The sequence below is a fragment of the Engraulis encrasicolus genome, chromosome 16, assembly GCF_034702125.1.
Source record: "Engraulis encrasicolus isolate BLACKSEA-1 chromosome 16, IST_EnEncr_1.0, whole genome shotgun sequence".
Lineage (NCBI taxonomy): Eukaryota > Metazoa > Chordata > Actinopteri > Clupeiformes > Engraulidae > Engraulis > Engraulis encrasicolus.
This window is the reverse complement of record NC_085872.1, coordinates 50887214-50909713: the sequence shown is the minus strand read 5'-3', so window position 1 is coordinate 50909713 and position 22500 is coordinate 50887214. Positions and strand designations below refer to the sequence as shown.

Here is a 22500-nt window from a genome sequence, read left to right as displayed (position 1 = left end):
ATATCAGCTTTCATTTAATCATCTTCACAAATCATCTGTCACTACCTAATTAAAACTAATTGAAATGAGTCTAAATTAAACTAACTGAACACTTAAGAGTGATTGATTAAGTATAACACATTTTGCTATTTAATGTGTCTTGAGATCAGTTTGACAGCTATCTCATGAAGAACAATAAGTCTTAACACTTTGAAACACACACAAGCTCAACTGATCAACTGCACTGACAGCCTGTTTTGTACCTATTTATGATCCTGATATATGAATATGATGTAATCCATAAGATACATGTGAAAGTGATTTCTTAATCTTCACTAAATATATTGTTGGCTGCCTACCTTGATGCCCTTGCCCAGGCTAAGTGTAATGTTTAAGCAATATGACACGAGTGGGAGTGAGGTTGTTCTGGAACACCCTCACGGGTGTGATTCGCCGCAGGCACGAAGCCGCAGGCTGAGTGCCGTAGGTAATTACACCCGTGAGGGTGTCCCAGACCAACCTCACGACCACAAGTGCTATATTGCTTTTATACAATAGTTCCTTTGCTAACACAATTAGTTCATTGAAAGAAATGTTAAATTATTTTAATTACTTTATTTGATTGTTTATTTGCTTGTTCCTCCGCTCCGGAAAAATAGTTCCTGTTATTGTCTTTGGTTGCTGCGCAACGCGCACCACGTTGGTTACGGTTACTTTGTATCTTTGGTCGCGGAGTGATTATTAGATGTGAAGAGTCATTCATAGAGTGTTGGAGGATACCCTCACTCCTAGTGACGTGTAGAACGCCTCTTGTCCAATCACAATTTGTGAAATAACTCGACCGGATCTAACTATTGTATAAAATGTAATGTAATATAATATAGTGTCGTGTAGTGCAATATAGTGTAATGTAATGTAATGTAATGTAATGCTACCTTGATGCCCTTGTCCACGCTCTCCAGTGAGTTGATAATATGGTGTAGTTGATAATATGTGTATCGTGTAATATGGTGTAGGCCTATTATATTATAATGTAATGTAATTTATTATGGCTGTGTAGTGTGTCTACCTTGATGCCCTTGCCCAGGCTCTCCAGTGAGTTGTCCATTATAATACAGTATAGTGTGTAATGTAATGTAATGTATTGTAATGTAATATGGTGTAGTGTAATGTAATGTATTGCAATGTAATATGGTGTAGTGTATTGTAATGTATTGTATTATATGGTTGTGACGTCATCTGTCGAATGCTCCATTCATTTCAACGGGGCTCCCCAACGTTCGGACGTCTGTTATTTCTCGATAACGGACGGGTTGGTCTATAACAGACCGCTGTCAATGGCAACAAGACTTTTCACTGCTAAAGCGACTTTTCAACAAGACTCTAATCAGCTGCTGTGATAGACAGCACCCGTTGTCCTGGCTACCGCTGTCAATGGCAACAAGACGTTCACTGCTAAAGCCACTGGCTTGTATACAAGTCAGTGGCTAAAGCGAATGTTTCATATCACTCCGCAGGGTGTCCGGTCTTTTGTCACTCTAATCAGCTGCTGTGATAGACAACACCTGTTGTCCTGGCTAGCCTACCTAGCTGTTGCCTAGCGGTGTTCCACAACGGCACTATTTTGTTTTGCGCAGCAACAATCTTAACATTAAATAGGTCTAAAGAAATGTCCCCGCATGTGTGAATCATTTAAGTATATCCATATAATAAGCGGGTTAACTTTCGGCGAGTCGGTCGCTTTGTGGAATAGCAGCACTTCAGAGAGAACAAGACCCCTCCGCTCCGCGTCGGGGTCTAAAGATTCTCTCTGTCGTGCTGCTATTCCACGGTAGCGACCTTCTCGCCGAACGTTAACCCTTACGTAATATGGTGTAGTGTAATGTAATGTATTGTATTATGGTGTAATGTAATGTCATGTATTGTATTGCTACCTTGATACCCTTGCCCAGGCTCTCCAGTGAGTTGATGTCCAGCGTAATGTAGTGTAGTGTAATGTAATGTATTGTAATGTAATGTAGTGTAATGTAATGTCATGTAATGTAATGTATTGTATTGCTACCTTGATGCCCTTGCCCAGGCTCTCCAGTGAGTTGATGTCCAGTGTAATACAGTATAGTGTAGTGTATTGTAATGTAATGTAATGTAATGTAATGCAATGTAATGTAATGTAATGTAATGTAATCTACCTTGATGCCCTTGCCCAGGCTCTCCAGTGAGTTGATGTCCAGTATAATACAGTATAGTGTAGTGTAATGTATTGTAATGTAATGTAATGTAATCTACCTTAATACCCTTGCCCAGGCTCTCCAGTGAGTTGATGTCCAGTCCCTCTTTGCAGGCCTGCAGGCAGGAGATGACCTTCTGGGTCTCGATCTTCCCCGGCCGGATGGTCAGGCCCGACAGGCTGCCGCGGAAGTACTGCGTGAAGCGCGGAGTGCTCACCTCGCCACCTGGTGGACACACACAACAATGACACATGGTCATCACATATACAGTACATACACACATACACAACGATGCCACAACACGACCACCATACACAAGGAGCACAAAACACTGTACTGTGTGAAGCACGGAGTGGCCACCTCACCTGCCAGACACACACAACGATGCCACATCACCACGTACACAGACAGACAGACAAACAGACAGATATACAAATAATATATATACTGTATATGGTATTCACATTAACACACAGCAACAGGCGGCTAAAAGCCCAAATCAATTCAACAATTGATCGAGCAATTTAGTTTTTAGATGCTGCTGCTGCTTTGACACAGAGTGCTGTCATGACATATAATGAGGCCAATATTCTCTCTCTCTCTCTCTCTCTCTCTCTCTCTCTCTCGTTCACTCCCTCGTTCCTTAATCTGTCCTTCTCTAACTGTTTCTCTGACACCAGCTCGTGCTTTTCTCTGTTTTGCTTTCCTGTTAGTCTCTCTCCATTCCTCACGCCTCTACCTCTGCCTCTCCATTTCTCTCTTTATCATGCCTCCCTCTATTCTCACCTCCCTCTCCCTCCCTCTGTCTGCCTCAAGCTTTCTGTTTCTGTCTCCCTCTCTCTTCCATCTCTCTCTCCTCTCTACCCCATCCCCTCTCTCTCTCTCTCCTCTCTACCCCATCCCCCCCATCCCCTCTCTCTCTCTCCGTTCTCCCCCATCCCCTCTCTCTCCCCCTGTCTGCCTCACTCTTTCTGTTTCTCTTTCTCTGCTCCCTCCCCCCTCTCTCTCTCTACCCCATCACCCTGTCTCTCTCTCTCTCTCTCTACCCCAACACCCTCTCTCTCTCTGTCTCTCTCTCTCTCTCTGTTCTGTTTCTCTTTCTCTGCCCCCCCCCCCCTCTCTCTCCTCTCTGCATCGTGTCTCTGTGTTTCTTGTTTGCCTTTGATGGTAGATGGGCTGCCAGTGAGGCTAATGGCCTTTCTGTCTTTCACTCTGTCCCCCCCCCCTTCCTCCCCTTCCCTCCTCTTCCCCCTCCCCCCTTCCCTCCTCTCCTCCCCTCCTCTCCTCTGCCTCCCCTCTTCCTCCCCTCCCCTCCTGTACTCCCCTCACTTTGCCTCCCATCCTTCCTCTGCCTGTCTATTCCATCTCTTCTCTCCTCTACCCCTCTCTCACGCTTCCCTCTCCATGAGACATTGCTCCTCTGGACGCCTCTAAAGCTTAATGGCCTGATGATTTTTAAATTATTTTCATCTGACAGATGTTATCAATTAACCGCTGGCTGTGACATAGCACCAACAGAGTGTGAGGTGGAGAGAAAAGAAAAGGCGGACGCTTGGGGTGAAATAGCTTTTGTTTTGCTACTCTGTCTCTTACCTCCATCCCTCCACCCACCTACCCCCCCCCCCTCTCACTCTCTCTCTCCTTATCTTGCCCACTCTATCTCAAACACACACACACACACACACACACACACACACACACACACACACACACACACACACACACACACACACACACACACACACACACACACACACACACACACACACACACACACACACACACACATAGAAGTCACACCTCATAAGCAGATGGCAGAACATCAAACTCCTGTCAGCCTTTACTGATAACACACTCTCTCTCTCTAAACACACACTCTTTTTTCTTGTTACTTTTTTCTTTCTTTCTCTCTTTTTATTTCTTTCTTTCATAGTGTTAGTGAGGAGAGCTCACTAATGCTGTTCTTTGGGTCTACATGTTTAGGAGAGTGTGTGAGAGAGAGAGAGGGGGGGAGGGGGGAGAGAGAGAGAGGCTGAAAGAAACACAGACAGAAAGAGAGACAGATAAAGAACACAGCAAGGCCTTTCTCTGAGTCAGATCGCCTGGCGTTAAGCATCTAATTTTCATCTGTTTGGAGAAGAATAAGGTCTGCGGCCCGCTATTATGATGACGCTTGTCATTATATACTAGATTGTAGAGCAGGGGTGAATGCTCAGAGAAACAGGGAGAAAGAGAGAGAGAGAGAAAAAGAGAAAGACACAGAGAGAAAGACAGAGAGAGAGAGAGAGAGAGAGAGAGAGAGAGAGAGAGAGAGAGAGAGAGAGAGAGAGAGAGAGAGAGAGAAGCTGAGAGCCAATCTTGTTCACTAATAGCCTGAAAAGTTATCAATTGCAGCTTAGTGGAGCTTAGAGCGTCTCGCTGCGGATGGAACAGCCAGTCAACTCCTCTCCCTATTCAGACCTATTAATCTGCACTCTAGGGCATAGCACACACACACGCACACACACACGCACACACACACACACACACACACACACACACACACACACACACACACACACACACACACACACACACAATCACAGAGGCTACACAATGAGGATGGGGAGCAGGAGACAGAGAGGTGGGAGGCCGGGGAGAGAGGGATGATGGAGTGATGGAGGGAGAAGAGTGAGAGAAAGCAAGAGAGGGGGAGATAAAGGAGAACGAGGGACAGAAGAGGGAGGGAGAAGAGAAAAATACAAACAAGAGAAAGCAGTAGGAGGATAGAGAAATAGAAAAAAACAGAGAATGAAGAAGAGGAAAGAGAAAGACACAAACACAAAGTAGAGTATAAAATGGGAAGATAAAAGAAAACAGAGAGAAGAGTGATTGACGGAGGGTAGAAAAAGTTCAAAGACGGGGAAAATAGGAGGATGAAGAGTGACAGGGATAAAAGACAAGAGAGCGAAAGACAGAAAAGGAGAGCAAGAGAGTAGAATGAGGACGATGCATATGGAGAATGACGGAAGTAAACGAACAGGAAAGATAGAGAGAAATAGAAACAGTAGAGTGATATACGTAGACAGAAAAGAAAGAGGGGGGAGGAGAAGAAAGGAGATGGTGGTGGGGTGGAGAGAGTGAAGGGTGAGAGAGGACGAGAGAGAGGAAATGAGACCGGGAGGGGGAGAAGCAAGCAGGCAAAGCAGCAGTCATGGCCTCTGCACAGACATCCGAGTGCAATACTGTACAGCGACACACACACGAGCCCCGGCTTTCTGATTGTATTATATAATTATTTAGGTGTGTATTACAGTACATGCTACATGCTACAGGCTACATGCTAAGGGCTTTGCCTCCTCACATACTCAGTCATTAGCTACGATTCAACAAGCCTGAATTAATGTGGCATTGAATATTTCCATGAAAAGAAGACAAAGGAGATCAAAAACAGAAAAAGTGACTGAAAAAGAGAAGGTGGGAAAGGAAAAAAGAAGAGAGAAAGTCAGAGTTGCCCGAAGCCCAAAACACTGCTTTGCTTCTCACCTCCCTTGGTATTCTGTATGGGTGTGCTCAGTCTCTCATGTTAATAATGCAAATGAAAAATAAATGAATAAATAAAATGATGAATGAATGAATTATTCTATTTCTTGAAGCCAAAACCAGTCTAATTAACCAGTTGTACCAAATATATCACGACAGCCCAATATATCACCATGTTCATACTGTACTATGTATCACTTCAGTATATCACCATGTTCAAAAGTATCACACTACCCGTCATCAACATCATCATCATCATCATCCTCTTCACCACCATCACAACTGTCCTTGCCATCTTTACTTCAGGGAGGGAAAGTAATCTCATCGCCCCCTGCTGGCAACGTTCAAAGCCTCTGCATCAAATGTATGGGTTTTCTTCTTTAAAAAAAATTACATCTCGGCTCTGACGACGAAGTAGGAGTAGTGGCTGTCATATAATGTGCATGTTGACCCGTTTTATCGATTCAGGCGGTAAAATGTCCGGTTTATAACTGATCTGAACTGATTTTAATATTCTTAAAAAAGCTAATACAGAACTACACTGACTTGCATGTGTGACGTGTTTAGTCCATATAATTAGCATAGCCAAATTAGCATAGCCACACATTAGCCAGACCCCTACGGTGAGCTGGATACTGACCTTGCCAGCAGGCTCCTACGGTGAGCTGGATACTGACCTTGCCAGCAGGCCCCTACGGTGAGCTGGATACTGACCTTGCCAGCAGGCCCCTACGGTGAGCTGGATACTGACCTTGCCAGCAGGCTCCCACAGTGAGCTGGACTTGACCTTGCCAGCAGGCTCCCACAGTGAGCTGGACGTGGATACTGACCTTGACAGCAGGCCCCTACGGTGAGCTGGATACTGACCTTGCCAGCAGGCCCCCACGGTGAGCTGGACGTGGATACTGACCTTGCCAGCAGGCCCCTACGGTGAGCTGGATACTGACCTTGCCAGCAGGCCCCCACGGTGAGCTGGATACTGACCTTGCCAACAGGCCCCTACGGTGAGCTGGACGTCGATCTGCGAGGGGTGTATGGGCCAGTCGTCCGTCACCAGGTACGGCTCGTACGTCACGCCGTCCACGAACAGCGTCACGGCCGGGAACTCCACGTTGATCACGTAGTAGTGCCACTCCTTGTCACAGATCTGCACACAACACCACAGACATGGAGGGGGTGTTAGTGTCAGTATCTTAACTCTGTCTCTATCTACACACAACAGTACAGACATGGAGGGGGTGTTAGTGTCAGTATCTTAACTCTGTCTCTCTCTACACACAACAGTACAGACATGGAGGGGGTGTCAGTGTCAGTATCTTAACTCTGTCTCTATGTACACACAACAACACAGACATGGAGGGGGTGTCAGTGGCAGTCAGTTTATCTTTTGATTGGAGTTGACACGGTTGGTACTCTTCCAAGTACGATCACAATGTTTCTGTGTGGTCCTACTGGTGTTTATGATTGAAGGAAACGAAGGACATCGCTTGGCTGAAATGGCTGAAAGGGTGGTCTCAATACAGTTTGATTATGCGTCCTGACAAGCTAAACTTGTGACTAGGTGTAATCACTTGAGGAGAGCTCTAATGTACCGGGTGGGGAAAAAAGAGGACTTACACACAATTACATTACATTACATTGCATTTGGCAGACGCTTTATAACCAAAGGGGCTTACAAACGAGGACATAATCATGAAAGCCTAACAGGACCAGAAAGAGGAGCTGGTTCCTTTCGTATTACAGTCACAGGTAACACTTTATAATAATAATGATGAACAAACCATTAACAAATGTTTGTAAATGACTAAGAAATGTTAACAAATGTTTGTAAATGACTAGGAAATGTTCAAACATTAACACATTGCTTGTAAATGAATAAAATACTTTGTTATAAGGTATGTAAAATCTTGAATATATTATTTGTAGATATTTTATAAAGCATTAATAAAACTTAGTTAATAATAAAAACATTTGTTAATGTTTTGTTCATCATTAGTTAATTATTTACTAAGTCTTTACTAAGCAGACATTATTATAAAGTGTTACCCAGTCACAATATGAACAAAATATGGTCCACTTAAATATCCTAAGCCTCTGAGATGATCTGCTATGTGTAAAACCTGTACAAGGTGGCACAGCAAAGCATTTAAACCGTGCCAACATCAACATCATGAAAGGTACACCATGTAAGCATGTACCGGTACTTAAAGTGTACCTCCAGGATTTTGGACACCAGGCCTCATTTCCGAGTCAGCCAGGGTGTAAACAATGTGTTCAGAACATTTTTTTCACATTCCATGCAGTCCTTGTGAATTCTCATATCCATGTTGCTAAGCTAGCGCAAGTGAACGGGGATGGTAGTAGCCTGCATACTGCAAGTGTAAATGTTTGTCTTAGTAGAATGAAGTTTGAAATTAAACCAACCTTGCACTGCGTGGATTTTGCCATGTTGAGAGACTATTTTCTCGGGGTCGGCGGAATTTTACTTTGCTCTCTTCAGTTGTGATGTAGCCCACCCACCCACTGCAGGGACCCTCAAGAGACATTGCAAATCAAGGCTAGTTCTACCACTGCTTTCTGATCGAATAGTGGATTAAAACCCAACGACATCGCACCATGGTACATCAGTGTGTATATACCAACTGCAATAATAAAGCCCACAGATGAGTCCCGACGACTTCACAAAGTCCTTCTCGAAGTCTAATACCTACACGGAAAACTCTAAAAGTGTCCGCGGTGCCAACCGCATTCCCAGATCTACATTTTGTGGCGCGCACCAACAGTCTCCGAAGAACAGGTTTGCTATGCTTTCTGCTTCTATGATGGTAGCCCAGTGGTATAATGGCTTCGCCTACGTTAGCCAAAACTTGGGCTAGAAGTTACCCTTTTGGATTGGCATGTTGTAATGCTTTACTGTTATTTTGTGTAATTGCTGTGACAAATGGCATTAGACATGACTTGCCGTATTCCTATGGATTCATAAGTTACGCAACGCTATGTGATCTGGCTTGACATTGTGGAATATGTCACTCGTAACTCTAGTTGTTATTACAGTGAATGTTTTTTGTGACGAGATGGAATGGAAGGATGAAAGGGATTTAGAAGAGATGGGTGCACTGTTCTGTTCGCCAACATCTAATGCTCTGTAGACACACGGGTCATCTAGTAACAACTAAACATTGTCATGGCATATTCAATGTTACGAAAGGTTGACAAAGTCGGACAGAAAGCATTAGGGGAGACTGGGGTAAAATGAGCCACTTTTTACATTTTTCATCACAGCTAAGCGATGAAGGCGTATTTGGTTAAAATGTTTACATCATACCAAATTTCAAAGTGTCCTGATACTATTAGAGCAAAAACTAATTGATAAACTGTCATGGTTAAAATGATATTGCCTTTTAAAAATATTTTTTCAGGTGGCTCATCTTACCCCATGCATGGGGTAAGGTGAGCCACTGCTTGGGGTAAATTGAGCCCAGGCAAAAATCTCACCTAACAAATTTTATTTATTATAACAAATGTAACTAATGAATCTATGAAATAAAACAACTAATGCAACAGAACTATGACAAAAAATACATATTGTGGGCCCTTACAGCTTTGTTTGAATACAATGGCGAACAATGCAGAGTGCAATGTAGAAAAAAAGTTAATATTATTGTTTGAATTGGCTTAAACATGCATAAAGTCATTAATCTCAACTCACCTGGGTATGATATGAAAGAAATTATCTGATTATGCTGAAATATCATAACATGTTTTTCAACCATTATAAATCCCATTAGGATAAGCGGCTCATCTTACCCCATCTCAAAAGGCTCACCTTACCCCATGCCAAAATTATGTAAATAAATGCTCATAAAATTATCATAAAAGTGCAAAAAGACTTAAAATATCACTCATATAGTAGCTTATTACGTAACATTTCAGACATGATGAGACCAGAAATTGTTCTATTTTTGTTTTCTCTAAATCATCCATGTTTTGAATATACATGGAATTCACTTAAAGAGCAAAAAAACACATTTTCACAAATATCTCTCTTGCCAAATTTGGTACATGCTTCACTTTTTCACAGGTGTTAGAAAAGGATTTCCACCACCTTAGAATGTGGTGACAAATGTATTCACCTTTTTCGAGAAAAAGGGGGTGGCTCACTTTACCCCGTGGCTCACTTTACCCCAGTCTCCCCTACTCTTGGTGTTTGCGAGCGAGGTCAGGGAGAGGGGAATAGCGTTCACGTTTGCAAACTTTTTGGATTTGCATGTTGTACTGCTTTACTGTTATTTAGTGTAATTGCTATAACAAATGACATTAGAATTGCCGCATACGTTACGCAACGCTATGTGATCTGGCTTGACATTGTGAAATATGTCACTCGTAGCTCTAGTTATTATTACATGGAATGTTTTTTTGAGACGAGATGGAATGGGAGGATGAAAGGGAGAAGAGTGTGCGTTCTGTTCGCCAACATGCTGTGTAGACACACGGGTCATCTAGTAACAACCAAACATTGTTATGGCATATGTTTCAATGTTACGAAAGGTTTACAAAGTCGGACAGAAAGCATTACTCTTGATGTTTGCGAGCGAGGTCAGGGAGAGGGGAAAACCGTTCAGTTTTACAAACTTCAAAGATGTTGGAGTTCGCTCGGAAAAGTTATGGATGTGTCAAACGAAGCTAGGATTTGTACTCGGAATATCACTCCGCGGCTGTCAAGCTTTCAAACCGGAACACAAATTGCTGATGGTGATCAAACATGATTGCAATGTTGGTTTAATTTCAAACTTCATTCTATCAAGACAAGTATTTACACTTGCAGTCTGGCATAACAATGGTGTTGTTTTGAATGTTGTTGCAACTGGATAAGACTATTTTTGGGGGCAGGCTACTACCATTTCCGTTCACTTGCGCTAGCTTAGCAACATGGATATGAGAATTCACAAGGACTGCATGGAATGTGAAAAAAACGTTCTGGACACATTGTTTACACCCTGGCTGACTCGGAAATGAGGTCTGGTGTCCAAAATCCCGGAGGTACACTTTAAATTCTACCTCTAATATACATGCGTATGTGAGTAAACATGTTGTTAAACCATTTGTTAAAATAAAGTGTTTCTAAAAGGGTTGTATCATACACTGCAAATAATTACCATACCTTACCTGCCACAAGCAAGGAAACCAATTGAGTTTCCAATTAGTGAACAACAACAGCATAGAGCAGCATATTTGCAATGTCCTGAATTGCAGGCCATATTTAGCTGGTTCCCTTGCTTTTTAAATACACTGCACTAATGAGAATCTGCCAATACAACCTGTGTATATTACTGTAATGCATACACAGTAAAAAGCATAGGCCTGTATGGTAAGTATAGAGTGTTAGATGTGTTAGGTTGTTACTGCAGGAGGTGTTTTTGAATCTCATCATTAATCAGGTAACTGTATTCCAGCCAGGTAATTCATTCAGCATATTGGTAATTCATTCAGCATATTGTGCAGCAGATTTACCATAGAGCATGGCCCTAGAGCATTATGGGAAACAAGAAACCACACTCATACACGATAACAAATCAAACTATATCAGTCATGCGGCGTATCGGTATCGGTGTAAATTACTATGGGTGAAAACATACAGCATGCAACCTAGTGGAGTGAAATATCGCCCACCTCTTATCAGTGCATGTGCAGCACCCTCCTGGCCCTGTGTGTGTGTGCGTGTGCATGTGCGTGTGTGTGTGTGTGTGTGTGTGTGTGTGTGTGTGTGTGTGTGTGTGTGTGTGCGTGTACTGTTGAGAAGCACTGGCATAAGTAGTTCTGAGTAGCTGTCCATGCTGTAGGACGCGAAAATCAAATCATGTGATGCAAACACACACACACACACACACGCACACACACGCACACACACACACACACACACACACACACACACACACACACACACACACACACACACACACACACACACACACACACACACACACACACACACACACACACACACACACACACACACACTCAAACCCACACACACTCTCTCACACAGTCCATCATTAAGGCACACCAGTGTATCCCATCTCATATGGTGCATATGAATCATCAGATGGGAGAACAGCATTACACTAGACTACACTACAGACCTCTCATCTCCATAAGAGCAGCTTGAGAACACACACACCACCACACACATAAGCACTTCAGCTGCACTAGCACACGCACGCACTCACACTCCACAGGCACTCACGCACATCCCCCCCACACACGCACTCTCCACAAATTTCTCATTTCCATATGATGCCGTGTACAGACCAGGAGCGAACAGAGCGAACGAAGCGACGGAAGTCATTATTTCTCTATGGAGGGCACGCGACCTGCGCTACCAAAGCGAATTCGCCAGGAGCGAAGCTTCTTGCGCGACCAGAGCGAATTTTGACGATTAAACTAAATCTAATCTCAGGCAAATTCGCTCTGACGCTGTTCGGCGAAAACCAATCGGAATGTTCATATATCCGAATGTCCCAGGCTGTCAAGCCAGAGTCGTGTGATTAGCTGAACCAAACATGTCAATGCTGCGTCTGGAGCGAATACAGCGAATTCAAGGCGAAACTTATTCTGCTACCCACGCTACCAGCGTAGTTCGCTCTTGGTCTGGACACGGCATGAATCTCCATAGACACACGCACGCACATACACACTCTACCTGTACATGCATTTCATGCAGACAGATACATACAGACCAGACTATAGCTAAGGCATGTGTTGATGCCTAGACCAGACTCTAGACTCTAATGCATGTCTTGATGCCCAGGCCAGACTCTAGACTCTAAAGGCCTATTTATACTTATTGGCGCTGACGGTTGCAGAGCCTGTGCAACCGTCTGTGCGCGAGCACGCCCCCGCGCAGAGGCTCTGCAACCGTTGTCGCACGCGTCAAGAAAATCCTGACTACATGTCAGACGGTTGCGAAGGTCGCAGAGAAAAGGCGCTGTGATTGGTCGTCTCGCTACTTCCGTGTTCTCGTGGCAGCACAGTTCTCCGGTAGTTTACGAGAGCCAAACTGTCAATATCCTGTTAAATACGAACACTTCCTTTCTAGTGTGTGTAAATAAATGAAGCTACAATGACTGAATTAGTAAGTAACAAACAAACAATACATCAGTTTAGCACTCACGGCACAATGCCTGCAGTCTGACTACTGTATTGTAGCCTTGTAGCTATGTAGCCAAATGTGGCTAACGACATGAGACCTCGTGCGCAGATCTATAACATCAAGCAGTGGTTAGCGACCAGAGCCAACGGGCGCTGTTCCTTAACTATAAACTAAAGGCATGTCTTGATGCCCAGACCAGACTCTAGACTCTAATGCATGTCTTGATGCCCAGACCCGGGGTAGACTCTAAGGCAGTGGTTCTTAACCTGGGGTGCTTGCACCACCTGGGGGTGCACCAGAGATTTCAGGGGGTGCGCAGAATTTTATTTTTGTTGAGGTTGTGACCACAATTCTGCTAGCAAACATTTGAATTTAAAAAAATGTTTTGGCCCTCATGTTAAGTCATAAAGGTACTGATTAATGTCTCAAGCAAGAATCAATGTAATTGATCACTGAAATCAATTTTAGTGCGTATACACCTGTAGAAGGTGCATGGCTAGTCTTGGGTAGCAATAAGGGGGTGCCTTAAGAAAAAAGGTTAAGAACCACTGCTCTAAGGCATGTTTTGATGCCCAGACCAGACTCTAGACTCTAAGGCATGTCTTGATGCCCAGACCCGGGGTGGACTCTAAGGCATGTTTTGATGCCCAGACCAGACTCTAGACTCTAATACATGTGTTGATGCCCAGACCCACGGTAGACTCTAAGGCATGTTTTGCGTTTGGGTTTTAAATATCAACTATACTATACTGTAGTCCAGGATCCACAATGGCAGGCCATGGAAACACAGCTCCCCCAAAGTGAACTAGACTGAGAGGGAGGGAGTTAAACATGCATGAAACTGAGCTGTGCTAAAGTGCTGAAGTGAGTGGGCTATGACAGAGTGTTCAGACCCGTTGGAGATTACTGCACAGTTACAGTCTTCACATGCATCAAAATGGAAATCTAGTCATGTCCAGTTTTCACTGATACAGTAATGAGACTCCAACTCAGGCTGACACCCCCTACTCCTCCATACACCCTCTCCCTCTCCCCCAACCCCCCCCCCCCCCCCACCTACTTCCCATTAATCACTTGGTTCCTGTCCAAATATGAGTAACGAGGTGAGGTCCTAACGAGTAGCTCATTAGAGGGAGGCAGAAGTGGAGACAATGAGATCATATTTCTATCCCCCTGTCTCTCCTCCTGCCTCTCCTCTCCTCCTGCCTCACATCTCCTCTCCTCCCTCTCCTCTCTCTCTCCTCTCCTCTCCTCCTGTCTCTACTCCCTCTTCTCCCCTCCTGTCTCTCCTCTTCTCTCCTCTCCTCTCCTCCTGCCTCTCCTCTCCTCTCCTCTCCTCCTGTCTCTCCTCCTGTCTCTCCTCCTGTCTCCTCTTCTACAATGAGATCATATTTCTCTCCTCCTGTCTCTCCTTCTCCATCCTTTCTCTTTGCGAGGGTTAATGTATTTGGCTACAATGCAACAGAATCGCACTAAGTCATTAGTGCCTTTGAGCATTCGCACACATTCACACATGCACACACGCGCACACACACTAACACACACACACACACACACACACACACACACACACACACACACACACACACACACACACACACACACACACACACACACACACACACACAAAACGAAAGGATTCGGAGCAGTGTGTGTCCGGCATGGCCCCATAGAAATGGACATGCATGGCGCTGCATGGAAAACACATACATATCTACACAGATCCTATGTAGTGTACATACACACCATACACATGCTCACACCCACAGATACTGAATGAGAGAGAGAGAGAGAGAAAGAGAGAGAGAGAGAGAGAGAGAGAGAGAGAGAGAGAGAGAGACAGACAGACAGACAGACAGACAGACAGAGACAGACAGACAGAGAGAGAATAGAAGAGACACAGACAGCGACAGACAGTGACAGAGACATACATGGAGAGAAAGAGAAAGCAATATGGAGAGGTTGAGATTGGTGGAAAGAGACATCAAAAGAGCCAAAAATAACTAAATTCATAATAGTGATGATATCTCTACAGATCCTAGTGATGATAACACACAATCTCCTCTTGTTGCCCTTCTACCCCTCAGCTGTGGATTAGGAAAAATCGAATGTTAATCTCATAATTCTGGGGATTACTCATGCCATTGCTGTCACACCTCAGGGGAACCCCAACATTATAACATGTAATCTCAGGGGAACCCCCAACATTATAACATGTAATCTCAGGGGGAACACCAACATTATCTCCAGGGGAACCCCAATTTAACAATTCTGCATGAGGCTTTGGTAAGGGAGGGAGGTGTACTGACGTTCTACTGCTGAACTGTAGTAGTTGGCATCCGTTACGCTCATCCCCCTAAACCTCACTCCCATCCCAGGTCTACAGCACCAGTGTAACTGAGGTCTTCTTGTGCTAGTTGGCATTGGTTACACAAGCTCCCGCCCCGCTCTGCTGAAGTTCCCGCCCCACTCTGCTGAAGTTCCCGCCCCACTCTGCTGAAGTTCCCGCCCCACTCTGCTGAAGTTCCCGCCCCACTCTGCTGAAGCTCCCGCCCCACTCTGGTGAAGTTCCCGCCCCACTCTGGTGAAGTTCCCGCCCCACTCTGCTGAAGTTCCCGCCCCACTCTGCTGAAGTTCCCGCCCCACTCTGCTGAAGTACCTGCCCCACTCTTCTCAAGTTGCCGCTCTGCTCTCTTCCCAGTACTCCCTGCTTTGGGTTTCCACATCCCTGAAAGTTGTTCTCCTCTTTGCGTCAAGCTGTTTCCACACTTCCACAGTGTTGGTGTGTGTGTTGAGTTTTCTCTGGTCGTCCCGAGTGGCGGCTGCTCTGCAAGCTGCCTAAATGAGCTGTGACACAGTATTAGAATAACACACGCACGCACGCACGCACGCACGCACCCACGCACGCACGCACACAGACACACAGACACACTCTCCTCTCCCCTCCTCTCCTCTCCATCTCTGACGGCATCCCTCTGGAAACTCCCTAGGGGAACACCGCACCCACGCACCCCTACACACACACACACACACACACACACACACACACACACACACACACACACACACACACACACACACACACACACACACACACACACACACACACACACACACACACACACACACTAAGATGCTAAGCAGTCAACCATGTGAGCTCATTGTTTGAGTGAAAGCAGTTTCCAATAATCAGGGGTTGAAGAGTGCGCAACCAGGTGTGTTTACAAACATGCAACCCACGTATATCCCTCTCCCTATGGCCCTACTGTAGGCCTACTGCATATCTCTCTCTGTCTCGCTCCCTCTCCCTCTCTGTCTCTGTCTCTCTCCATCTTCCTAGTCATCTGTCGCTCCTCTGCCTCCATCTGTCTCTGTCTCTCCATCCTTCAGTTTGTTTCCTCTTCCTCATTCTTCCTCAGCCACGTTCCATTCCTCCATCCTTGCTGCTTTTCTAAGCCTCTCTCTCTCTATCTCTAACTTTCTCTCTATTTCTTCAAATCTCTCTCTCTCTCTTTCTCTCTCTCTCTCTGTATTTCTACACATCTGCCCTTGCCTCTTCTCTCTGTCCCTTGCTGCATGTTTCTCTCATTATTTCTAAGGTCAGAAGATCTCCCCTCCTCTGGCTTGCTCTCCTTCATCACATCTTTCCCTCTGCCTGGCTTGCTCTCCTCTATCACATCTTTTCTCTTCTCTGTTGTTTTTCTCTCTCCCTGTCCTTTGTCAACTGTCCCCCCTGGTGCTTTCAGTCTCAGTTCTCTTTCATCATGCTCCTGTATCCACCACTCTCTCTTTCTCAGTGCTCCCTCTGTCTTTCCCTCTCTCCCTCTATCTCTCTCTCTCTCTCTCCTTGTTTACCTCCCTGTGACCTCACACTCCCTCTCGCATGTCCACATGTCATGTGTGCAGTCACGCTAAACCCTATCCACACACACACACACACACACACACACACACACACACACACACACACACACACACACACACACACACACACACACACACACACGAACACACACACACACACACACACACACACACACACACACACACACACACACACACGAACACACACACACACACACACACACACACACACACACACACACACACACAGACACACACACGAACACACGAACACACACACACACACACACACACACACACACACACACACAAACACACCTCTGCTGTTCTCACCCCTCCTGTATCCTTACTTCACCTCTCCTCTTATTCCATCTGATCTCATATCCTGTAGTAGCCCTAGACCTCACCTCTCTACAGTCCTCTCTCATTCTCTCTCTCTTTTTCTCTCTCCCTCTCTACTCTTCCCCTCTGCCTGACCATCTCTCTATCTTTCAATTCCCCTTAACCCCTTAAGACGCGGCTTTATACATTTGTTGTTACCAGTAGGGTAATGTTCAAGTCGTGGTGCATTACCAAAGGACCTGTGTTGTGTCATAATAATAATAATAATAATAATTGTATTTGTATAGCACTGTGTCATACAAGGCATGTAACTCAAAGTGCTTAACAAATGGGAAAAAAACATTGTTAGAGATAGATTTAAAAGGAGAGGAGAGATAGATTTAAAAGGAGAGGTATAGAGGAGAGGCAGAAAAAGCAGGAAGGCAGAGGAAGAAGAGATAGACAGAGAATGTAGAGTCATAAGGTCAACGTAGGTTAGGACCAGGATTCTTAGATGTGTAAGGTCCATAGTGGCTGGGCCTATCATAAGTCATAGATAGTCACACAGAGATTGGGCGCTCAGGTGCGGCCCCTGGTGGCATCAGGGGTGAGGAAAAACTCCCTTTCGCTTGATTCATAGTTTGTGAGGGGGAAAAAAAGCTCAGTGAGGTCTGAGAAAAAAGACCCCCTGTAGTCAGGAAGAAACCTCAGGCAGAGACCAGCGGCCACCTAGGGGAGCCCCCTGCCAGGGCTGGATTGCGAGTAGTAAGGGCGCTGCGGCGGCTGGGACACTATGACGTCTTGGCAGCTAGGAGTTGGCAAGGATGAAGAGGTGGGTCTTCAGCTGCTTCTTAAAGGAGTCGACGGAGGTGGCTGATCGGATCTCGATGGGGAGGGTGTTCCATCTCTTGGGCGCATAGCAGGCAAACGCGGCGTCGCCGATCTTCTTCTGCGGGGGGGGTGGGGGTCCTTAGCAGCTTGGCATCAGTGGACCTGAGAGCTCGAGCAGGGGCATAAAAAGAGAGCATGTCTGAGATATAGCTAGGGGCAAGTCCATTTAATGCTTTAAATACTGTGAGCAGAATCTTAAAGTCGATTCTGTATGAGACAGGTAACCAGTGCAGGTCTGCCAAGACAGGAGAGATGTGCTCTCTCATTCTGGTTCTTGTTAGGATTCTTGCCGCAGAATTTTGAATGAGTTGCAATTTGTCAATTAGTATTGTAGTGTTATGGTAGTTACATTTCAATGACTATTACAGCGTGCCGCTGGAGGTACGGCGCGCATTAAGGGGCTACCACCTCTCCCCCTCTCTTCCTTTCACCTCTAGTTCCGTCTCCTCCTCTCAACCTCTTCCCCTCTCAACCTTTCCTCCTCACCTCCTCCTCTCCCCCTCTTTTCCTCCCCCCCTCTCTCTTTCTATCACCTGTAGTCTCTCCTCCCCACCCCAGCTGTTGTCTGGCATCAGGTCTGAAAGCACTTTACACCCCCGCTATCCAAAAAACACACACACACACACACGCACGCGCGCACACACGCAGGCACACACAAACGCACACATACACGCTTGCACATTCACGCACACCATCTGCACTCTAATTGGTAGTTTCTCCAAGGTGAGTAACCAGGATGGAGGGCAGGTGCAACTGGCTGCTGAATGCAGTAGAAAACTTTTTGAAGAGCCCCTTGTTATTGCCTGCTATTTGGATACTGGCTCTGTGTGTGTGTGTGTGTGTGTGTGTGTGTGTGTGTGTGTGTGTGTGTGTGTGTGTGTGTGTGTGTGTGTGTGTGTGTGTGTGTGTGTGTGTGTGCGTACGTCCATGTGTGTGTGAGTAACGGAGGCCAACTAGCAAAGTGTGGCGTGGAATGTTAGTAACCTCCCTTCCGAAGCCTCAACACAGTGCGGTAGTTTTAGGCTATCGGACCGACCCTTTAGCTCAGTGGGCTCCGACTGTACCTACCATTCCCAAACCGATGTAGTTGACGAGGTGGCAGGTTCGCGTCCCCGAAGAGGACGAACCATGCGGGAACACCCCTGTCACATGTATGTGTGCGTGTCTGTGTGCATGTGTGTGTGCCTGCATGTGAGAGATGCAGGACCCCTGAGTAGAGCAGAGTGGTCTTGATCTGTTTGAAGGGAGCTTTGTGTGCGTGAGCTATGTGTGTGTGTGCGTATGCATGTGTGGAAAACCACAGCTTCACAGAGCTGCACAAACCATGGTGTCGACGTGGTTTCAGGGGCAGGTAGTCACACGCAGTCATGTCAGCGAATTACTCACTTCTCAAAGCCTGACGACTGGAACTCATGAAAGACCCTACAGGCAGCGGACATGCAAATCCACAGCCGATGGGAAACGAGGTGGAGGAGAGACAGAATGGTTAGTACAGTGGAGACGGGAGGAAGTGATGATGGGATGGGAATGTGGGGTGGGGGTGTATTAGGTGGTTGTGGCGGTGGATGTAGGGGTGGGCCGCCCTGGGGCTCTGTAAATGCGGAAGGTGGTACGGGGTAGGTGTGCCTCAATTACCAGGGAGGGCTGTGGAGGTGGGGGGTGAAGGGAGGGTAGGGAAGGTAATAGAATCATTCCATCAGAACATATCCCTTCATTTCCACAACACCAATCTCATGTCAGCCAATCAAAGGACACCGGTGTTGCCGCCATGACAACGTGGCTTGTTTTCTTTTGTCCTCGTCCGTGATGAACACGGCCGCCCTAATTTATGGCATGAATCACCGCCACTCCACCACTGGTCCTCTCCACCCACCCCCCTCTCCACTACTTTACATACCCCTACGCCTCTATGTCCTCATCTCCGACTCTGGTCTACATACCATTTACACACTGCACCCTCTCCACTACACTACCACCTCACATACACACTCTCCACTACACTACCACCTCACATACACCCTCTCCACTACACTACCACCTCACATACACCCTCTCCACTACACTACCACCTCTACACCCCTGCCCCCCGTTTTACATCTCCACCACCTCGCTAATGTGAACACGGCTGTAGGCACTCCTCTCCTCTCCTCTCTCCTATCTTCTCTCCTCTCCTCCCCTCTCCTATCTTCTCTCCTCTCCTCCCCTCTCCTCTCTCCTATCTTCTCTCCTCTCCTCCTCTCCTTTCCCCTCCCCTCCTCTTGTCCCCTCTCTTCTCTTTTCTTCTCTTCTCATCTCTTCCTGCTTCCTCTCTTCTCTTGTCTCCTCTCCTCTCCTCCTCCTCTCCTACAAGACATTCTAGACAGAATCATGGTTGGGAATGTGGAAAAGGGGAATGATCTACAGCAGTGCTTTTCAAAGTGTGTTCAGTTGAACATGTTGGGGGGAGCAAAGTGGTCCTTGGTCTGAAAACCTTTGAGAAACACTGGTCTACAGAGACTTTAAGTCAGCAGTAACGAACAGCAGTATTACTACTGATTACCACACACACACCTGGTCTCATCTCACTTCTACTGCTATTACTTTTATAATTACTTACTTATTATCTTGACATATTGTGCTGTCTGTGTTCCATAGGAGCTGTGTTTTAGAGTGTTGCAGTAGCAGCTATTCAAGTTGAGCAGCAGCAGCAGCAGCAGCCTCTCCTCCTGACTGTGTCCTTCCCGTCTGCCAAAAGGCATCAGTTTGTTTGGTATCTACCTGGTGCCTACAATGTCACAGCATTCTCATCAGTTTGTTTGGTATCTACCTGGTGCCTACAATGTCACAGCATTCTCATCAGTTTGTTTGGTATCTACCTGGTGCCTACAATGTCACAGCATTCTCCTCTCTCTCCCTCCACCATTAGGGTGAGTAATGGGTTCTGTTTGAGCTCTGTCACTATTGTGCTATAATGGGTTCTGTTTGAGCTCTGTCACTATTGTGCTATAATGGGTTCTGTTTGAGCTCTGTCACTATTCTGCTTTCTGCTTTTGTGCAAAACGACTGCTGCTGTTCGGTGTCCTTGGTGTCTTGGAATGATTGGCTCAACTCCTTTGATATTTCCTTTAAAGTGTTTGCATGCCCATGCCAGTTATCCATTAAGATTATATTTTTTACAGCAGCAGTTAGTCTGTGAAGTTTTTGCTGAAAATGATGCTGAAATACTGAGATGCTGAGGGGCATGAAAACATCAGACATTCTCTCTCTCTCTCTCTCTCACTCTCTCTCTCAGCTTTTGCTGTTGTCTCCTGCGTTTACTATCTCCAAATGAGCATGCCTTTCTCTCTCTCTCTCTCTCTCTCTCTCTCTCTCTCTCTCTCTCTCTCTCTCTCTCTCTCTCTCTCTCTCAGTAGTGTTCAGCAGTCTGCATGGTTGCCTTCTGCCCTGATAAAGTCGTACGACCTTCTGATTTACGACCAGCAGCAGACTAGTATTGACCAGCAAATGCCAACGGAGAGAAGACAAAGCCAACAATGCCAGCAGACATAAAACACACACGCTCTCTCTCTCTCTCTCTCTCTCTCTCTTCCTCTCTCTCTCTCTCTCTCTCTCATACACACACCCACAGCCATAGAACACATTCCCTCTCCCTGACACAGGCTTTAATCTCTATTCACGGCCACAGCTTTCTCTCTTTCATATAATATTCACCAGAACCAGATAAACACCCAGAAAACAACAAAAGAATGAAAAACAAACTGTTTTCATGCTGTTAGCTTTTGTTTTTCTGTTGTGCTTTTGGAGTCGCGGTGGCTTCGCCCCAGGGCCTCTGTCGGTGTGTGTGTGTGTGTGTGTGTGTGTGTGTGTGTGTGTGTGTGTGTGTGTGTGTGTGTGTGTGTGTGTGTGTGTGTGTGTCCCATGGCCTCTGTGTGGGTGCAAACCGAGAGCCGAGGTCAAAGATGAAGTAGGAAATAACATAAATCACATCCTCACCCTCACAGAAACAGCCCTCGCACACACACACACACACACACACACACACACACACACACACACACACACACACACACACACACACACACACACACACACACACACACACACATAAGTGCAGAATATAGGCTTTTCTGATATGTCATACCATAGAATAAGCTACCTCCCAAATTGGCTAGTGACACTAAAATTGTTACTAGCCACAGCCAAGTTTTACCAGTATTTGGCTGGCTGGCAGGTGCCAGTGTCAAGCCCTGACAAACATACACACACACACACACACACACACACACACACACACACACACACACACACACACACACACACACACACACACACACACACACACACACACACACACACAGAAACAGCCCTAGGCCTCCGTGTCTCCGTGCCATACTCATGCACCGTGTGCTGTGAGATTTAAAAAAGGACTTCTCTATTTCTCTATCTCTATCTGTGTGTGTGTGTGTGTGTGTGTGTGTGTGTGTGTGTGTGTGTGTGTGTGTGTGTGTGTGTGTGTGTGTGTGTGTGTGTAATAAAATATTGAAGGCAAAGGTAGCCAATTACCTA

General features: G+C 45.9%; 1 protein-coding gene across 1 annotated transcript in view; it reads right to left on the bottom strand.

Moving 5' to 3' along the window:
• The window catches only part of clstn2a (calsyntenin 2a), a 335228-nt gene that overhangs the window by 27671 nt on the left and 285057 nt on the right, over positions 1 to 22500 (bottom strand). Inside the window, exons 9-10 of the mRNA XM_063219781.1 lie at positions 6714 to 6876; positions 2266 to 2432 (exon numbers count right to left, since the gene is read on the bottom strand). Of these exons, the coding sequence (XP_063075851.1) occupies positions 2266 to 2432; positions 6714 to 6876 (330 nt within the window). The remainder of the gene's footprint in view (positions 1 to 2265; positions 2433 to 6713; positions 6877 to 22500) is intronic.